General features: G+C 38.8%; 1 protein-coding gene across 1 annotated transcript in view; it reads right to left on the bottom strand.

Moving 5' to 3' along the window:
- The window catches only part of RYR2 (ryanodine receptor 2), a 515,056-nt gene that overhangs the window by 254,223 nt on the left and 245,018 nt on the right, over window positions 1-15,815 (bottom strand). The window contains exons 28-29 of the mRNA XM_065893933.1: window positions 11,596-11,804; window positions 3,509-3,683 (exon numbers count right to left, since the gene is read on the bottom strand). Of these exons, the coding sequence (XP_065750005.1) occupies window positions 3,509-3,683; window positions 11,596-11,804 (384 nt within the window). The remainder of the gene's footprint in view (window positions 1-3,508; window positions 3,684-11,595; window positions 11,805-15,815) is intronic.

The raw sequence follows: 15,815 nt of genomic DNA on the forward strand, positions 1-15,815 counted from the left end.
CGAAATAGCTTTTAAAGTCTGAGAACTCCACTCCAGCACTACACAATGCTCTTGATCTCGACCATGTAAGTTCTGGTCCTTTGAGGGGAGATGAGAGGCTAGCAGAGCTTGTTCTCCTACCAGAGGCCAGTGTATCTCAGCAATTTTCTCTTTGTCCAGTTCACATATGAGCTTTAAGGTCAAGTCTGTGGTCACTGAGGGAAAGTGCAGTCCCTATATGGGAAAGAGATCTGTAGCTTTTTAGAAGAGCCCTGCCTGCATCTTTATGGAATAACCAGATCCTCGCCGGAACTAACTGTACGGCTGTATCTCCACCTGGATTTAACTGGATGACCCCATCAGTCTTTCAAAGATTTTTGTGATTTTCCTTTTGATGTTACCTAGAAACAACTTATACTGGTCAAGACATCATTTCAGTTGTGTGAGCTGTACAAAAGGCAGAGACATCAAAATATGTTTAGCCATGTTGTCTACCAAGCTGATCAGATAGGATCTAGAGTGTGCGTGCACGTATATGTATATATTTTATACAGAGAAAATTTTCTATCCGTCTTACCACACAGTTCTTTCGATTGCTTTACATATGACTGAGCTATCTCTGCAGCAACAAAAGGAAATTATGAAGATGTTAAAAAAAATACCAAATCAAGCATGGCACAGACATAAAGACAAGCTAGGTATAAGAACAATTTGAAAATAGAGCACTTATGAAACCTCTTTGGTACTTCAGCAACAACTGTATATTCCTAAATTAATGGTTTCTCGAACATGCTCCTTTGAGTCATAGATATCCCCAGGGCTCACTTTCAGTGGTGGTGGGTGAGTCAGGGAGCTCAACTCAGGGCCTCACACTGTAGTTTTACCCAGAGCAGTTCCCCTGTATTTTTTAAGAAACTATGTAAAGTTAATAGGGAGGAATAGGAAAAATTCCACTCCCAAAAAGCGTTTGGAAGTCACAGGCATGAATAAACTCTGTAGTCCTTCTTACGGCAGAAAATGTGGAATTATGATTAACCCCTAAAAAATTAATAGTTAATGGTCATGGCTAAATAAAATTTATCATCTGCCTTAGAGACCAAAAGGATACATACCAACACATCCAACAATAATCCAACTGATGGACCATAAAATTTTCAGACAGTTCATCAGAATGCTGTATTAACTCGATAATTGAGTTATCAGGATAAGTTTCAAGTCCTTTTTAAAATTTTCAAAATTACATGAAGTGTAAAGTCAAAAAACAAAGTTGTTTATATGACTGCGCCACTCAGACGCACCTCAGAGCCTAGCTCATCACTACAATGGTAACTGGTCTCTGTGACAGGGCTGTAGCATGAACATTATGTGCTTAAATAGTATGAACGGGCATTCTGCATTGTTTATAATTCTAACATCATTCTGTGAATCTACGTCATATAAATCAAACAAGTAAAACTCACATAGGCATTTCAAGAATTTAACTTCATGAGAAGAAACGCATCACATGCAAGCATTTTAAAATACAACCAATTAAAAAAAAAATCTCAGGTCATATCCATAGTAGTGGACAGTATAGACAGATAACATAGAAAAAAGTCCTTCTCCCACCTTCCCTGTGATATGCTGACACTGCTAAAAGCAATACTACAGGAGGGGAGATAGGTGATGGAAGGTTAGAGGGCCAGTTTTGAAACCGAGCAGGACCCTTGGGGCTCCTGGGGCCGAAAGCCTTTCTGTGTCTTCCGTTTCTTGTTTGTAGGGAACAGACTCCAGCCTCCACAACCTTCCTTGAGTTCCAAAGGGCAGATTTGAACAGTTGCTAATCAGGGAAGGGAGGGGATGCAGAAACAAGGGAGGAACAGCCCAGAAACAATAGTGCAGCCCTAAGGCAGGGTCCTGGCTCTGCCTCAAGGGATACATATAACAGTATCTTTAAGCTCTTTATAGAACTAAACCCTCAACAAATGAAAGATGTCAGCATTCTTCATTCCAGTTTAAAGGAACCAGAGAAGCTCTTCAAGAAGACCACCTCAGGCCAGATTAAAAGAACCACAGAAACTCACCAGATTACCTGAGACCAGATTAAAGGACTGCAGGCCCTGCACACACCCTAATCTTATCAGCAACCCCGTCCTTGAACCAATGCTATAAAACTCCTCACCAAATCCTCCCAGGTTGGGGCACACAGTTTTCGAGGGCAGGAGCCCACTGTGTCCCCCTTTGCCTGGCAAAGCACTAAAGCTATTCTTTTCTACTTCAACCCAAAACTCTGCTCTGAGATTTGATTTGGCACCGGTACACAGAGGCTGCGTTGTCGGCGTCAGTTCACCCGCCACCCAGCAATACAGGTATGCAAAACAGAAATTAAGTTATAAAAATGCAAAATTCCTATTATTTTCACAAACCTGTGTTTAAGAAATGATGGTCATACCTGCTCAAAAGCTTGTTGAATGAATAACTATAGAACTTAATGCAAATAATGAGCTGGCTAACTTTTTGAGGATTGGCAACAAGTTTACAGAGTATTAAAAGTATTTATTGGGGTATATCTTAAAATCCAAGACTATATATACATATATATTCAAGTAATAGGATATATTCAAAGCCATTGTGAAAAAAACTGTTAGTTCATTTTGAAATGAGATATATATAAAATATTTTGTTAGATATTATTTTGTTTATATGCTCTAGAGTACCACTTTCAGTGATGATGTAAATGTTCTCTATCTCTGCTGTCAAATAGGGCACCATTAGCCATAGGACCCTACTGACCACTTGAAATGTAGCAAGTGCCACTAAGAAACTCAATTTTTTAATCTATTTCACTTAAATTAATGTAAATTCAAATAACCCCATGTGGCCAGTCTACTGGAAGTACAGCTCTAAAGAACACCTACCTTCTCATTTGCTTCAGAAAGGGCTTTTGTTCTTTTCTTAGAACCCTGTTCAAGGTCATCTCAGAGCCCCACAGGCAGAGGTATTTTTTCCCTGCATTGTGCTTCCATAGAACTTTCTGCATTTCTTTATTTTAGAACTTATCCACTGAACAGAAATTATACAAGTGAGAACTTCCCCTGGTATTCTATCATCTGCATAAAGATAGGACAGCTTTGTCATCTCAGCATCCAGCAGAGGGCCTGATACTTGGTAGGTTCTCATTACATTTTTTTTTTTTTTGAAATGAATGAACACATAGAAGCCATAAGCAGTGGATTAAACAGGGAAGTTCTAAACGAATATTTAATATTTGTGGAAAACCGTCCTTTTGCCTGCCATTTCTTTTCTTATTCACACTCATAAAAGCCACTTCTGCCTTACGGGAATCCTAGCTAAGTAGCAGAGAGAGAGTTTCTGCTAAAGTAATTTCAAGGGTATTGAACCAAATAAGCCACATGGCAACCTTGTGATCTACAGCTGCAACTCATCTGCTGGCTCACCCTCAAACCAAGATGGCTGGTCAAGAGGCATCAGAACAAAGAGCTTTACTGTGCCCCAAACCTGAAAACGACACGAGATGCAGTACACTTACCATCACCAACATCAAAGTCCTTGAAAGCCAATTCTGAACCCGAATCATCCAGAAGGATTTCGCCGTTCAGTGTGAACATCATGGTATGTTCTGTCATGTCAACCATACACCCCACAACATCGCCTGCTTGCCAAGAGCGCCCATAGTGCTCACTGCCCTGGTGCCACCGCTGGGCCTAGGGACAGAAGAGTCATTGTCACAGAGAAAGCCAGCAGAACAGCACCCACCCACCCCTAATCGGCATGACTCACAGTAGCCTTTGTATTAACGCAGCGGAAGGAAGGAATATAGTCAGCACATCTGTCTACAGACATGCACAAAGCAATGTGGAGGTGCCTGGGGATGCTGAACCCCTGATACTAACATTGTATGTTATTGAACCTAGAGAAAAACCCAAATGCTATTTCATGATTTTCAAAGTCTAATATTTAAAAAATCAAACCCCACATCTTTTCTATTAAAAGAAAAACTGTCTCTTTAGAAATTTATTTTTCTCACTACAAAGAATGCTTCCCAGGATATGGGCTGCTTTTGTCTACTCCCCCAAATACAGAGAAGTATGAGCAGAGACTCAACTGGGAACTGATCAGAGAAAATGACATTCTAGTTTTCATTTATTTCAAAATAAAATCCCATTCCTTGGAAGCAAAGGCACTCGCACTTCAGCAAAATAGAAATCTAGAAGCATTTCAGTACATACTAAAATCAAAAAAGGTTCAAATCAAACTTAAATATATTCTCAAGACATTTACTGAAATAGTAAGCCAAAAATTGAATATATATGTCAGCACTGCCTTATATAATACACATGAAATCTCATAAATACCTGTGAAACATAGGATAAATGTCACTTTTTAATCTATAAGTATGTTCCACTGATTTATAGATACAAAGTTAGTTATATTAAATATTTTGTCAGATAAATCTTTAAATTTATCCCTAAAGTATCACCTTCACTGTGAACTGACATATAATGGGATACAGTCACCAATGCAAAACAATGATTTGATTCTTCTAAAGCGTAACACATTGTACTTTTTAAAAATTTTAACTAAATTAGATATCAAAAGGTGTTAAATTTTTCCATCTGAAATAAAAAACAGGATTCAGGAATTATAATATTTCAGAACACAGTGGGTCAGTTGGCCTAGAAGCCACAACACTAATTTATAGCCTAGAAATGCTTTCCCACACACACACCTGGGTACCCAGGCATCAAATCTCTTCATGATTGCTTATTTATTCTAATTTTCTTTTTTTTAATTAGAAAATACTTTTTTTCTCCAAAAAGAATACAAATTCACTGAAGAAAATTAGGAAATAAAAATAGGATAAAAAAATAAAATGTCAATAATTTCATCCCCCCAAAAAGACTATTATTCTATTATGGCTGTGTCATATACACATACTTATTTTTTTATTATTTTTAAAGTTTTTGTCTTGATATTCCTACTAATGTGTTTCTTTTGTATAATTTTTGAATTTTATTTTATTTTTATATACAGGTTATTAGTCATCCATTTTATACATATTAGTGTATATATGTCAATCCCAATCTCCCAATTCAACACACCACCACCACCTCCAGCCACGTACCCCCCTTGGTGTCCATATATTTGTTCCCTACATCTGTGTCTCTATTTCTGCTCTGAAAACGGGTTCATCTGTACCATTTTTCTAGGTCCACATATATGCGTTAATATACGATATTTGTTTTTCTCTTTCTGACTTACTTCACTCTGTATCACAGTCTCTAGATCCACCCATGTCTCTACAAATGACCCAATTTCCTTCCTTTCTATGGCTGAGTAATATTCCATTGTATATATGTGCCACATCTTCTTTATCCATTCATCTGTCGATGGGCATTTAGGTTGCTTCCATGACCTGCCTATTGTAAATAGTGATGCAATGAACATTGAGGTGCATGTGTCATTTGGAATGATGGTTTTCTCTGGGTATATGCCCAGTAGTGGGATTGCTGGATCATATGGTAATTCTTAGTTTTTTAAGGAACCTCCATACTGTTCTCCATAGTGGCTGTATCAATTCACATTCCCACCAACACTGCAAGAGGGTTCCCTTTTCTCCACACCCTCTCCAGCATTTGTTGTTTGTACATTTTCTGATGATGCCCATTCTAACTGGTGTGAGGTGATACCTCATTGTAGTCTTGATTTGCATTTCTCTAATGATTAGTGATGTTGTGCAGCTTTTCATGTGCTTCTTAGCCATCTGTATGTCTTCTTTGGAGAAATGTCTATTTAGGTCTTCTGTCTAGTTTTTGATTGGGTTGTTTTTTTAATATTGAGCTGCATGAGCTGTTTATATATTTTTGGAAATTAATCCTTTGTTCACTGATTCGTTTGCAAATATTTTCTCCCATTCTGAGGGTTGTCTTTTCGTCTTGTTTATGGTTTCATTTGCTGTGCAGAAGCTTTGAAGTTTCATTAGGTCCCATTTGTTTATTTTTGTTTTTATTTCCATTACTGTAGGAGGTGGATCAAAAAAGATCTTGCTGTGATTTATGTCAAAGACTTTTCTTCTATGCTTTTCTCTAAGAGTTTTATAGTGTCTGGTCTTACATTTAGGTCTCTAATCCATTCTGAGTTTATTTTTGTGTATGGTGTTAGGAAGTGTTCTAATTTCATTCTTTTATATGTAGCTGTCTGGTTTTCCCAGCACCACTTATTGAAGAGACTGTCTTTTCTCCATTGTATATCCTTGCCTCCTTTGCCATAGATTAGTGGACCAGAGGTGCAAGGGTTTATCTCTGGGCTTTCTATCCTGCTCCATTGATCTATATTTCTGTTTTTGTGGCAGTACCATACTGTCTTGATTACTGTAGCTTTGTAGTATAGTCTGAAGTCAGAGAGTCTGATTCCTCCAGCTCCATTTTTTCCCCTCAAGACTTCTTTGGCTATTTGGGGTCTTCTGTGTCTCCATACAAATTTTAAGACTTTTTGTTCTAGTTCTGTAAGAAATGTCATTGGTAATTTGATAGGGATTGCACTGAATCTGTAGATTGCTTTGGGTAGTATAGTCATTTACACAATATTGATTCTTCCAATCCAAGAACATGGTATATCTCTCCATCTGTTGGTATCATCTTTAATTTCTTTCATCAGTGTCTTATAGTTTTCTGCATACAGGTTTTTGTCTCCCTAGGTAGGTTTATTCCTAGGTATTTTATTCTTTTTGTTGCAGTGGTAAATGGTAATGTTTCCTTAATTTCTCTTTCAGATTTTTCATCATTAGTGTATAGGAATGCAAGAGATTTCTGTGCATTCGTTTTGTATCCTGCAACTTTCCCAAATTCATTGATTAGCTTTAGTAGATTTCTGGTGGAATCTTTAGGATTCTCTATGTATAATATCATGTCATCTGCAAACAGTGACAGCTTTACTTCTTCTTTTCTAATTTGTATTTCTTTTATTTCTTTTTCTTCTCTGATTGCTGTGGCTAGGACTTGCAAAACTATGCTGAATAATAGTGGCCAGACTGGACATCCTCGTCTTGTTCCTGATCTTAGTGAAAATGCTTTCAGTTTTTCACCATTGAGAATGATGTTTGCTGTGGGTTTGTCATATATGGCCTTTATTATGTTGAGGTAGGTTCCCTCTATGCCCACTTTCTGGAGAGTTTTTATCATGAATTGGTGTTGAATTTTGTCAAAAGCTTTTTCTGCATCTCTTGAGATGATCATATGGGTTTTATTCTTCAGTTTGTTAATATGGTGTATCACATTAATTGATTTGCATATATTGAAGAATCCTTGCATCCCTGAGATAAATCCCACTTGGTCAAGGTGTATGATCCCTTTAGTGTGCTGTTGGATTCTGTTCACTAGTATTTTGTTGAGGAATTTTGCATCTATATTCATCAGTGATATTGGTCTGTAATTTCTTTTTCTGTAGTATCTTTGTCTGGTTTTGGTATCAGGGTGGTGGCCTCACAGAATGAGTTTGGGAGTATTCCTTCCTCTGCAATATTTTGGAAGCGTTGAGAAGGACAGGTGTTAGCTCTTTCCTAAATGTCTGATAGAATTTGCCTGTGAAGCCATATGGTTCTGAGCTTGTTTGTTTCTTGGAAGATTTTAAATCACACCTTCAACTTCAGTACTTGTGATTGGTCTCTTCATATTTTCTATTTCTTCCTGGTTCAGTCTTGGAAGGTTATACATTTCTAAGAATTTGTCCATTTCTTCCAGGTTGTCTATTTTATTGGCATAGAGTTTGCTTGTAGTAGTCTTTTAGGATTTCTGCGGTGTATGTTGTAACTTCTTTTTCATTTCTAATTTTATTGATTTGAGTCCTCTCCCTCTTTTTCTTGATGAGTCTGGATAATGATTTATCAATATTGTTTATCTTCTCAAAGAACCAGCTTTTAGTTTTATTGATCTTTGCTCTTGTTTTCTTTGTTTCTATTTCATTTATTTCTGCTGTGATCTTTATGATTTCTTTCCTTCTACTAACTTGGCGTTTTGTTTGTCCTTCTTTCTCTAGTTCCTTTAGGTGTAAGGTTAGATTGTTTATTTGAGATGTTTCTTGTTTCTTGAGGTAGGCTTGTATTGCTATAAACTTCCTTCTTAGAACTGCTTTTGCTGCATCCCATAGGTTTTGGATCACTGTGTTTTCACTGTAATTTGTCTCTAGGTATTTTCTGATTTCCTGTTTAATTTCTTCAGTGATCTCTTGGATATTTAGTAACATATTATTTGGCCTCCATGTACTTCGTGTTTTTTCGTTTTTTCCCCTGTAATTCATTTCTAATCTCATATCGTTGTGGTCAGAAAAGATGCTTAATATGATTTCAATTTTCTTAAATTTACTGAGGCTTGATTTGTGACCCAAGATGTGATCTATCCTAGAGAATGTTCCATGTGCACTAGAGAGGAAAGTGTAATCTGCTGGTTTTGAATGGAATGTCCTATAAATATCAATTAAATCTATCTGGTCTATTGTGTCATTTAAAGCTTGTGTTTCCTTATTAATTTTCTGTTTGGAAGATCTGTCCATTGGTGTAAGTGAGGTGTTAAAGTCCCCCACTATTATTGTGTGACTGTTGATTTCCTCTTTTATAGCTGTTAGCAGTTGCCTTATGTATTGAGGTGCTCCTATGTTGGGTGCATATATATTTAAAATTGTTATATATTCTTGGATTGATCCCTTGATTATTATGTAGTGTCCTTCTTTGTCTCTTGTAACATTCTTTATCTTAAAGTCTATTTTATCCGATATGAGTATTGCTACTCCACCTTTCTTTTGATTTCCATTTGCATGGAATATCTTTTTCCATACCCTCCCTTTCAGTTTGTAGGTGTCCCTAGGTCTGAAGTGGATCTCTTGTAGACAGCATATATATGGGTCTTGTTTTTGTATCCATTCACTGAGCCTGTGTCTTTTGGTTAGAGCACTCAATCCATTCATGTTTAAGGTAATTATCAATATGTATGTTCCTATTACTATCTTCTTAATTGTTATGGGTTTGTTTTTGTAGGTCCTTTTCTTCTCTTGTGTTTCCCACTTAGAGAAGTTCCTTTAGCATTTGTTGTAGAGCTGGTTTGGTGGTGCTGAATTCTCTTAGCTTTTGCTTGTCTGTAAAGCTTTTGATTTCTCCGTCGAATCTGAATGAGATCCTTGCTCGGTAGAGTAATCTTGGTTGTAGCCTTTTCCATTCCATCACTTTAAATATATCATGCCACTCCCTTCTGGCTTGTAGAGTTTCTGCTGAGGAATCAGCTGTTAACCTTATGGGAATTCCCTTGTACGTTATTTGTCATTTTTCCCTTGTTTCTTTCAATAATTTCTCTTTGTCTTTAATTTTTGTCAATTTGGTTACTATGTGTCTTGGCATGTTTCTCCTTGGGTTTATCCTGTATGGGACTCTCTGTGCTTCCTGGACTTGGGTGGCTATTTCCTTTCCCATGTTAGGGAAGTTTTTGACTATAATCTCTTCAAATATTTTCTCAGGTCCTTTTCTCTGTCTCTTCTCCTTCTGGGACCCCTATAATACAAATGTTGTCGTGTTTAATGTTGTCCCAAAGGTCTCTTAGGCTGTCTTCATTTCTTTTCATTCTTTTTTCTTTATTCTGTTCTGCAGCAATGAATTCCACCATTCTGTCTTTTAGGTCACTTATCCGTTCTTCTGCCTCAGTTATTCTGCTATTGATTCCTTTTAGTGTAGTTTTCATTTCAGTTATTGTATTGTTCATCTCTGTTTGTTCTTTAATTCTTCTAGGTCTTTGTTAAACATTTCTTGCATCTTCTCGATCTTTGCCTCTATTCTTTTTCCTAGGTCCTGGATCATCTTCACTATCATTATTCTGAATTATTTTTCTGGAAGGTTGCCTATCTCCACTTCATTTAGTTGTTTTTCTGGGGTTTTATCTTGTTCCTTCATCTACTACATAGCCCACTGCATTTTCATCTTGTCTATCTTTCTGTGAATGTGGTTTTTGTTCCACAGGCTGCAGGACTGTAGTTCTTCTTGCTTCTGCTGTCTGCCCTCTGGTGGATGAGGCTATCTAAGATGTTTGCACAAGTTTTCTGATGGGAGGGACTGGTGGTGGGTAGAGCTTGGTGTTGCTTTGGTGGGCAGAGCTCAGTAAAACTTTATCCTGCTTGTTTGCTGATGGGTGTGGCTGGGTTCCCTCCCTGTTGGTTGTTTGGCCTGAGACAACCCAACACTGGAGCCTACCCGGCTCTTTGCTGGGGCTAATGGCGGACTCTGGGAGGGCTCATGCCAAGGAGTACTTCCCAGAACTTCTGCCACCAGTGTCCTTGTCCTCATGGTGAGGCATAGCCACCCCCCACCTCTGCAGGAGACCCTCCTAGCAGGTAGGTCTGGTTCAGTCCCCTGTGGGGTCACTGCTCCTTCCCCTGGGTCCCAACACTACTTTGTGTGTTCCCTCCAAGAGTGGAGTCTCTGTTTCCCCCAGTCCTGCCGAAGTCCTGCAATCCAGTGCTGCTAGCCTTCAAAGTCTGATTCTCTAGGAATTCTTCCTCCCATTTCCAGATCCTCAGGTTGGGAATCCTGACGTGGGGCTCAGAACCTTCTCTCCAGTGGGTGGACTTCTGTGGTGTAAGTGTTCTCCAGTTTGTGAGTCACCCACTCTGTAGTTATGAGATTTGATTTTATTGTGATTGCACCCCTCCTACCATCTCATTGTGGCTTCTCCTTTGTCTTTGGATGTGTGGTATCTTTTTTGGTGAGTTCCACTGTCTTCCTGTCGATGACCATTCAGCAGTTAGTTGTGATTCCGATGTTCTCGCAAGAGTGAGTGAGCGCACATCCTTCTACTTTGCCATCTTGAACCAATCTCTCCATATTTTGTATTTTTAATTTTAAAATATATTATGCAGCTAAAATTATCATTAAACACTCATATAATGTATAAATAAACAATAAAAGAAGCAATTGAGGGGAATTCCCTGGCAGTCCAGGGGTTTGGACTCTGCACTTTCTCTGCCGTGGGCCCAGTTCAATCCCTGGTCGGGGAACTAGGATCCCACAAGCCACAAGGCCTGGTGAAATTAAAAAAAAAAAAAAAAAAAGCAACTGACCATCTTCCACCAAACTTAAAACATAAAAGTTACCAATAATGTTGAAAATGAAAACTCTTGATGATTGCAAACAACAAACAGCATTCTTATGGCCTTTAAATGTTTATACCTATCATTAATTATTGCTTGAGGATAAATTTCTTCTATGGAATTCCTCTGTCAAAGTGAATATATTTTAAATTAGCATATGGATTTTAAACATTTTTGATAGACAAGGATGATTCATCTTTTTGATATGATAGAGAATCAATATTTTACTTCTTGAATATTGAATAATCTTGACTATTCACAGGGTGAGGGAAAACATTTTGAGGCTGTAAGAACAAAAGTTTTCCTAGGAACTATTTTCTCAAGGTTGAGCTCAGGAAAGTACTAATATTACTGTACCACCAAAAGGAATACCAGAGGAAATCAAGCCAGGCAGCGTGGGAGCCCACAGCGTGTGGATGCCTGGTACACAGCAGCCTACAAAACCAGGAGCCTACAAACTCCAGTGTCCGGTGCCCAGCAAAGTACACTCACCTTGAAGCCATCGAAAGCAAAGGCACGTTCATCCGAGCCAAGCTCCTGATCGGGTTGACAGCCTGGTCTGCTCCAGCCAACTCTCATGTCTCCAGCAGTGACAGCCTCAAATTCAAAATACCACCTTCCTGCCTTCACAGCGTAAGTTTTCTCAGCGCGGAAGATTCGGAACCTTTCTCCTGTGCCGCTGCACACTTCAGCTCTGGCAGCTGTGAATGGAAAGGGATTCTGGTGATCGTTGCATGGGGAACTGAAAGAGGAGGGCAGATACCACTTAACCTATAGGGATGTTGCTAAAGATACCTTCTATTCTTATCTTGGTTCATATGTTACAAAGTGTTTTCATATCAGATGGAACCAGCTGGGTGAAGTGGAAAGTACATGGCCTTCCTTGGGAGATGCTGGTTGTTAACTTTCACTAATGCTGTAGGGCAGATGATGTAAAAAAAAAAAAAAAAATTTTTTTTCCTGTACAGAAAAGCCTAACAGCCACCTGGCGGTTTGGTAGTGGAAGATGAGATGAACTTGAGGGCAAGAATGGGAAGAAGACAATAAAAGAGGTTTAAACTGTTCTGCATAGGAAATAAATAGACATTTATGGGTAGGAGAGAAGAGAGAAGAAGCATCCAGGAAGTGAGGAGGAGAGAAAGAAAACAACAAGAGAGAGCTATACATTAGCAGAGAATGGGAACCATTGGTAAGTTTCCCAGACAGAATGACTGGGGGCATAAGTCTTCTGCTACCCCACCTCTTCACTGTAATGCACTATACACACAAATGCTGTGTTTAAGTGACTTGAGGAAAAAATAAAAGGGTCAGGTCCAACCTCAGGATCCGTGTGGTGAGATGGGGAAAAAATATCTGTAGGACGTGAGGTGCACCAGAGATGGAGTGTGCCAGTGCTACAAAACCTCAGACCAGGGGACCTGGAGCTAGAATGAATTGGAGAATGTCACCTCCTGGGAAATCACAGCACATGGGGACAAGGGTCCACTGAATTGATATCAAAGGATGTGGTCAGCTCCATGAAGTTTGGGGTTAGATACAGAGAAGCAAATTTAAATGACTTAATGAAGTCACATGACTAACAAATGGCAGAATTCGGGAGCTGCCAAACGCTACAACCTGTGTTCTCTCCACTCTACCTTCAGGAGCTCACACAGAATTAGCAGGTACCAGTTAAATATTAGTGCTCATCTGTTCTCAGGAGGTAGGGAAGACCTGATAAATAATAAAAGTTTATTACAAGCTAAACTACTGATGTGACCAAATAAATAAAAATAGTCACGATAAGCTCTAAAGGTTGACGATAAACACACAGATCATCTTTAACAATTTAAGGTTAGATTGAAGAAAAGAAAAATGGACTAAGAGGTCCCAGCGCATAATAGGAGCTGATTTAATGAAATGATCAATTATTACTTTTTGATGACTTTATGCTGATTTTAGGGCATGTAGATGAACTGCATCTGCTGATAAACCTTTCAAAAACTGGGTTAAATTTCTGAATAAGCAACATTTTGTTTTTTCACCTTTCCCCACATATACACACATGCTCACACCTAAAGACTTAGTCTGCTCCAAGCAAGTCTCCTGTGTCCAGCAGTGACAGCCTCAAATGTCACACACTCATATCATACAATACATTCAAACACCTTACTGAAAACGTGAATGCATTAATACAGTTTAAAAATGAGACATTTATATTACTCTATGCAGCAGACAGCATGTACAAAATTCTCTGAAGAGAGAAAGTTTGCTTTCGATACATCCAAGGTGGGCGTGGAAAGGGGCTTGAGTGAGAGAAACATCTCCATGATGAAGGGTACAATATTCTCACATCTGTTACTTAATAACTGAATGACTTTTGAAAGGTAGAATAGTAAACTACTTTTTTGAGGACAAGGAAATTAACTATTAAGGAGATAGTTCTAAATGCCATCATACTAGAAAAAAAAAAAAATAGGAAAAGCCACATTTCCAGAGTCAGTATTTTCTCAAGAAACAGCACACTGATCCACTGCTTCTTTAAATCATGGTTGTAATCTTCTCTAAACTAATCTAAGAGGTACAGAAAACGAGCTTTGAACTACACAAACATTGGGAGATTTCTTTTCAGGAAAATAAAACGCTCTCACATATTATCCTTATGTTTAGTGATGTCGACATGTGCAAATACAGTCATACTTACATTCTAGTATGCACTAACAAATTCAATCCCAATTTCCTGAGTATAAAACACTCAGTTTTTTAGAAAACTGAACTGCTGAAAAACTCACGTCCTTTTTCCTGTTTTATGTTTCCAGGACTTTGGACTCCACGAAATGCACAGTGTGCTCAAGAAATGCAAATAAATGTTAATATTAGCTAATTAGTTAATCAAATACACTGGAAAATGTGGTATAAAAATATAACCACTACTTAATTTCTTTAAAAGCTAACTACAGAACCTGCAGTCTCGCCCAGGGCAGCTGGTCCACTCCCATCGGGGTGTCCTGGTGAAAGCCCGCATGGCAGGCAGAACTCGACAAGAAAAGCATCACTGGAGCTCAAGTTTGTTTTGAAAACAGCCTCAAGTTCTACCTGTCCTCGGTGATCTGTGGTTTTCTATGTGACCAGGAAATCAAATTGATAATCTGATCAGTCTGATCTCCAAACTGGAGCAGGAAGATAAAGTGTTGACAGAGGAGAGAGCAACTCCCCCAGCCACCTGTCCAGATTTGGAAGTTCTACCTAAAGCCAAAGGGTTAACTTCTAAGCAGCACGTTTTTAGAAAAGAACAATCTAAAGGTATAAAAATAGTAAGAGTTCTGATTTCCCACAGTGGAAAAATGCCATAAACTAGAAAAGACACAAAGTTACCAAGAGAGTCATTTTCTCAAGAGAAAATGTTGCTGCTGGAGAGATAACATGAAACTGTTGCGAGCTGGAGTGAAGTATAAGTTATCTCCAAAATTACACTTTCTTTGAGCATTCCTACAAGCAATTGCTTGCATAAAGGTGACTCAGATACTGAGTGTTTCAAACATAAACTGGTACTGGTTTAGTTGCTCTCTTCTTATTTTTTTATTACTTGTTTTATTTTAATAATATTTTTAAAATTTTATTTTAAAAACTTTATTTTATTTTTTCTTTCTTTCTTATTTTTCTCCCTTTACTTCTGAGTCACGTGGCTGACAGGGTCTTGGTGTTCTGGCCGGGTGTCAGGCCTGAGCCTATGAGGTGGGAGAGCCGAGTTCAGGACACTGCACCACCAGAGACCTCCTGGCTTCATGTAATATCAATCAGCAAGAGATCCCCCAGAGATCTCTGTCTCAACGCGATGATCCAGATCCACCCAACGGTCAGCAAGCACCACTGTGGGACGCCCCATGCCAAACAACAGCAAGACAGGAACACAACCCCACCCATTAGCAGAGAGGCTCCCTAAAATCATACTAAGTTCAGAGACACCCCAAAACACACCACCAGATACCACCCTGCCCAATAGAAAGACAAGATCCAGCCCGACCCATCAGAACTCAGGCACCAGTCCCCTCAACCAGAAAGCCTACATAAGACACTGAACCAACTTCACTCCCTGGGGGCAGACACCAAAAACAACGGGAACTACAAACCTGCAGCCTGTGAAAAGGAGACCCCAAACACAGTAAGTTAAGCAAAATGAGAAGGCAGAGAAACACACAGCAGATGAAGGAGCAAGATAAAAACCCACCAGACCAAACAAATGAAGAGGAAATAGGCAGTCTACCTGAAAAAGAATTCAGAGTAATGATAGTAAAGATCCAAAATCTTGGAAATAGAATAGAGAAAATACAAGAAACATTTAACAAGGACCAAGAAGAACTAAGGAGCACAAAAACAATGATGAACAACATAAAAATGAAATTAAAAATTCTCCAGGGTAAGATGGGAATAAAGACACAGACCTACTAGAGAATGGACTTGAGGATACGGGGAGGGGGAAGGGTAAGCTGTGACAAAGTGAGAGAGTGGCATGGACATATATACACTACCAAACGTAAAATAAATAGCTAGTGGGAGGCAGCCGCATAGCATAGGGAGATCAGCTCGGTGCTTTGTGACCACCTAGAGGGGTGGGATAGGGAGGGTGGGAGGGAGGGAGATGCAAGAGGGAAGAGATATGGGAACATACGTATATGTATAACTGATTCACTTTGTTATAAAGCTTTAACTAACACACCATTGTAAAGCAATTA

This window comes from Phocoena phocoena, chromosome 16, assembly GCF_963924675.1.
Source record: "Phocoena phocoena chromosome 16, mPhoPho1.1, whole genome shotgun sequence".
In the NCBI taxonomy this organism is placed as follows: domain Eukaryota; kingdom Metazoa; phylum Chordata; class Mammalia; order Artiodactyla; family Phocoenidae; genus Phocoena; species Phocoena phocoena.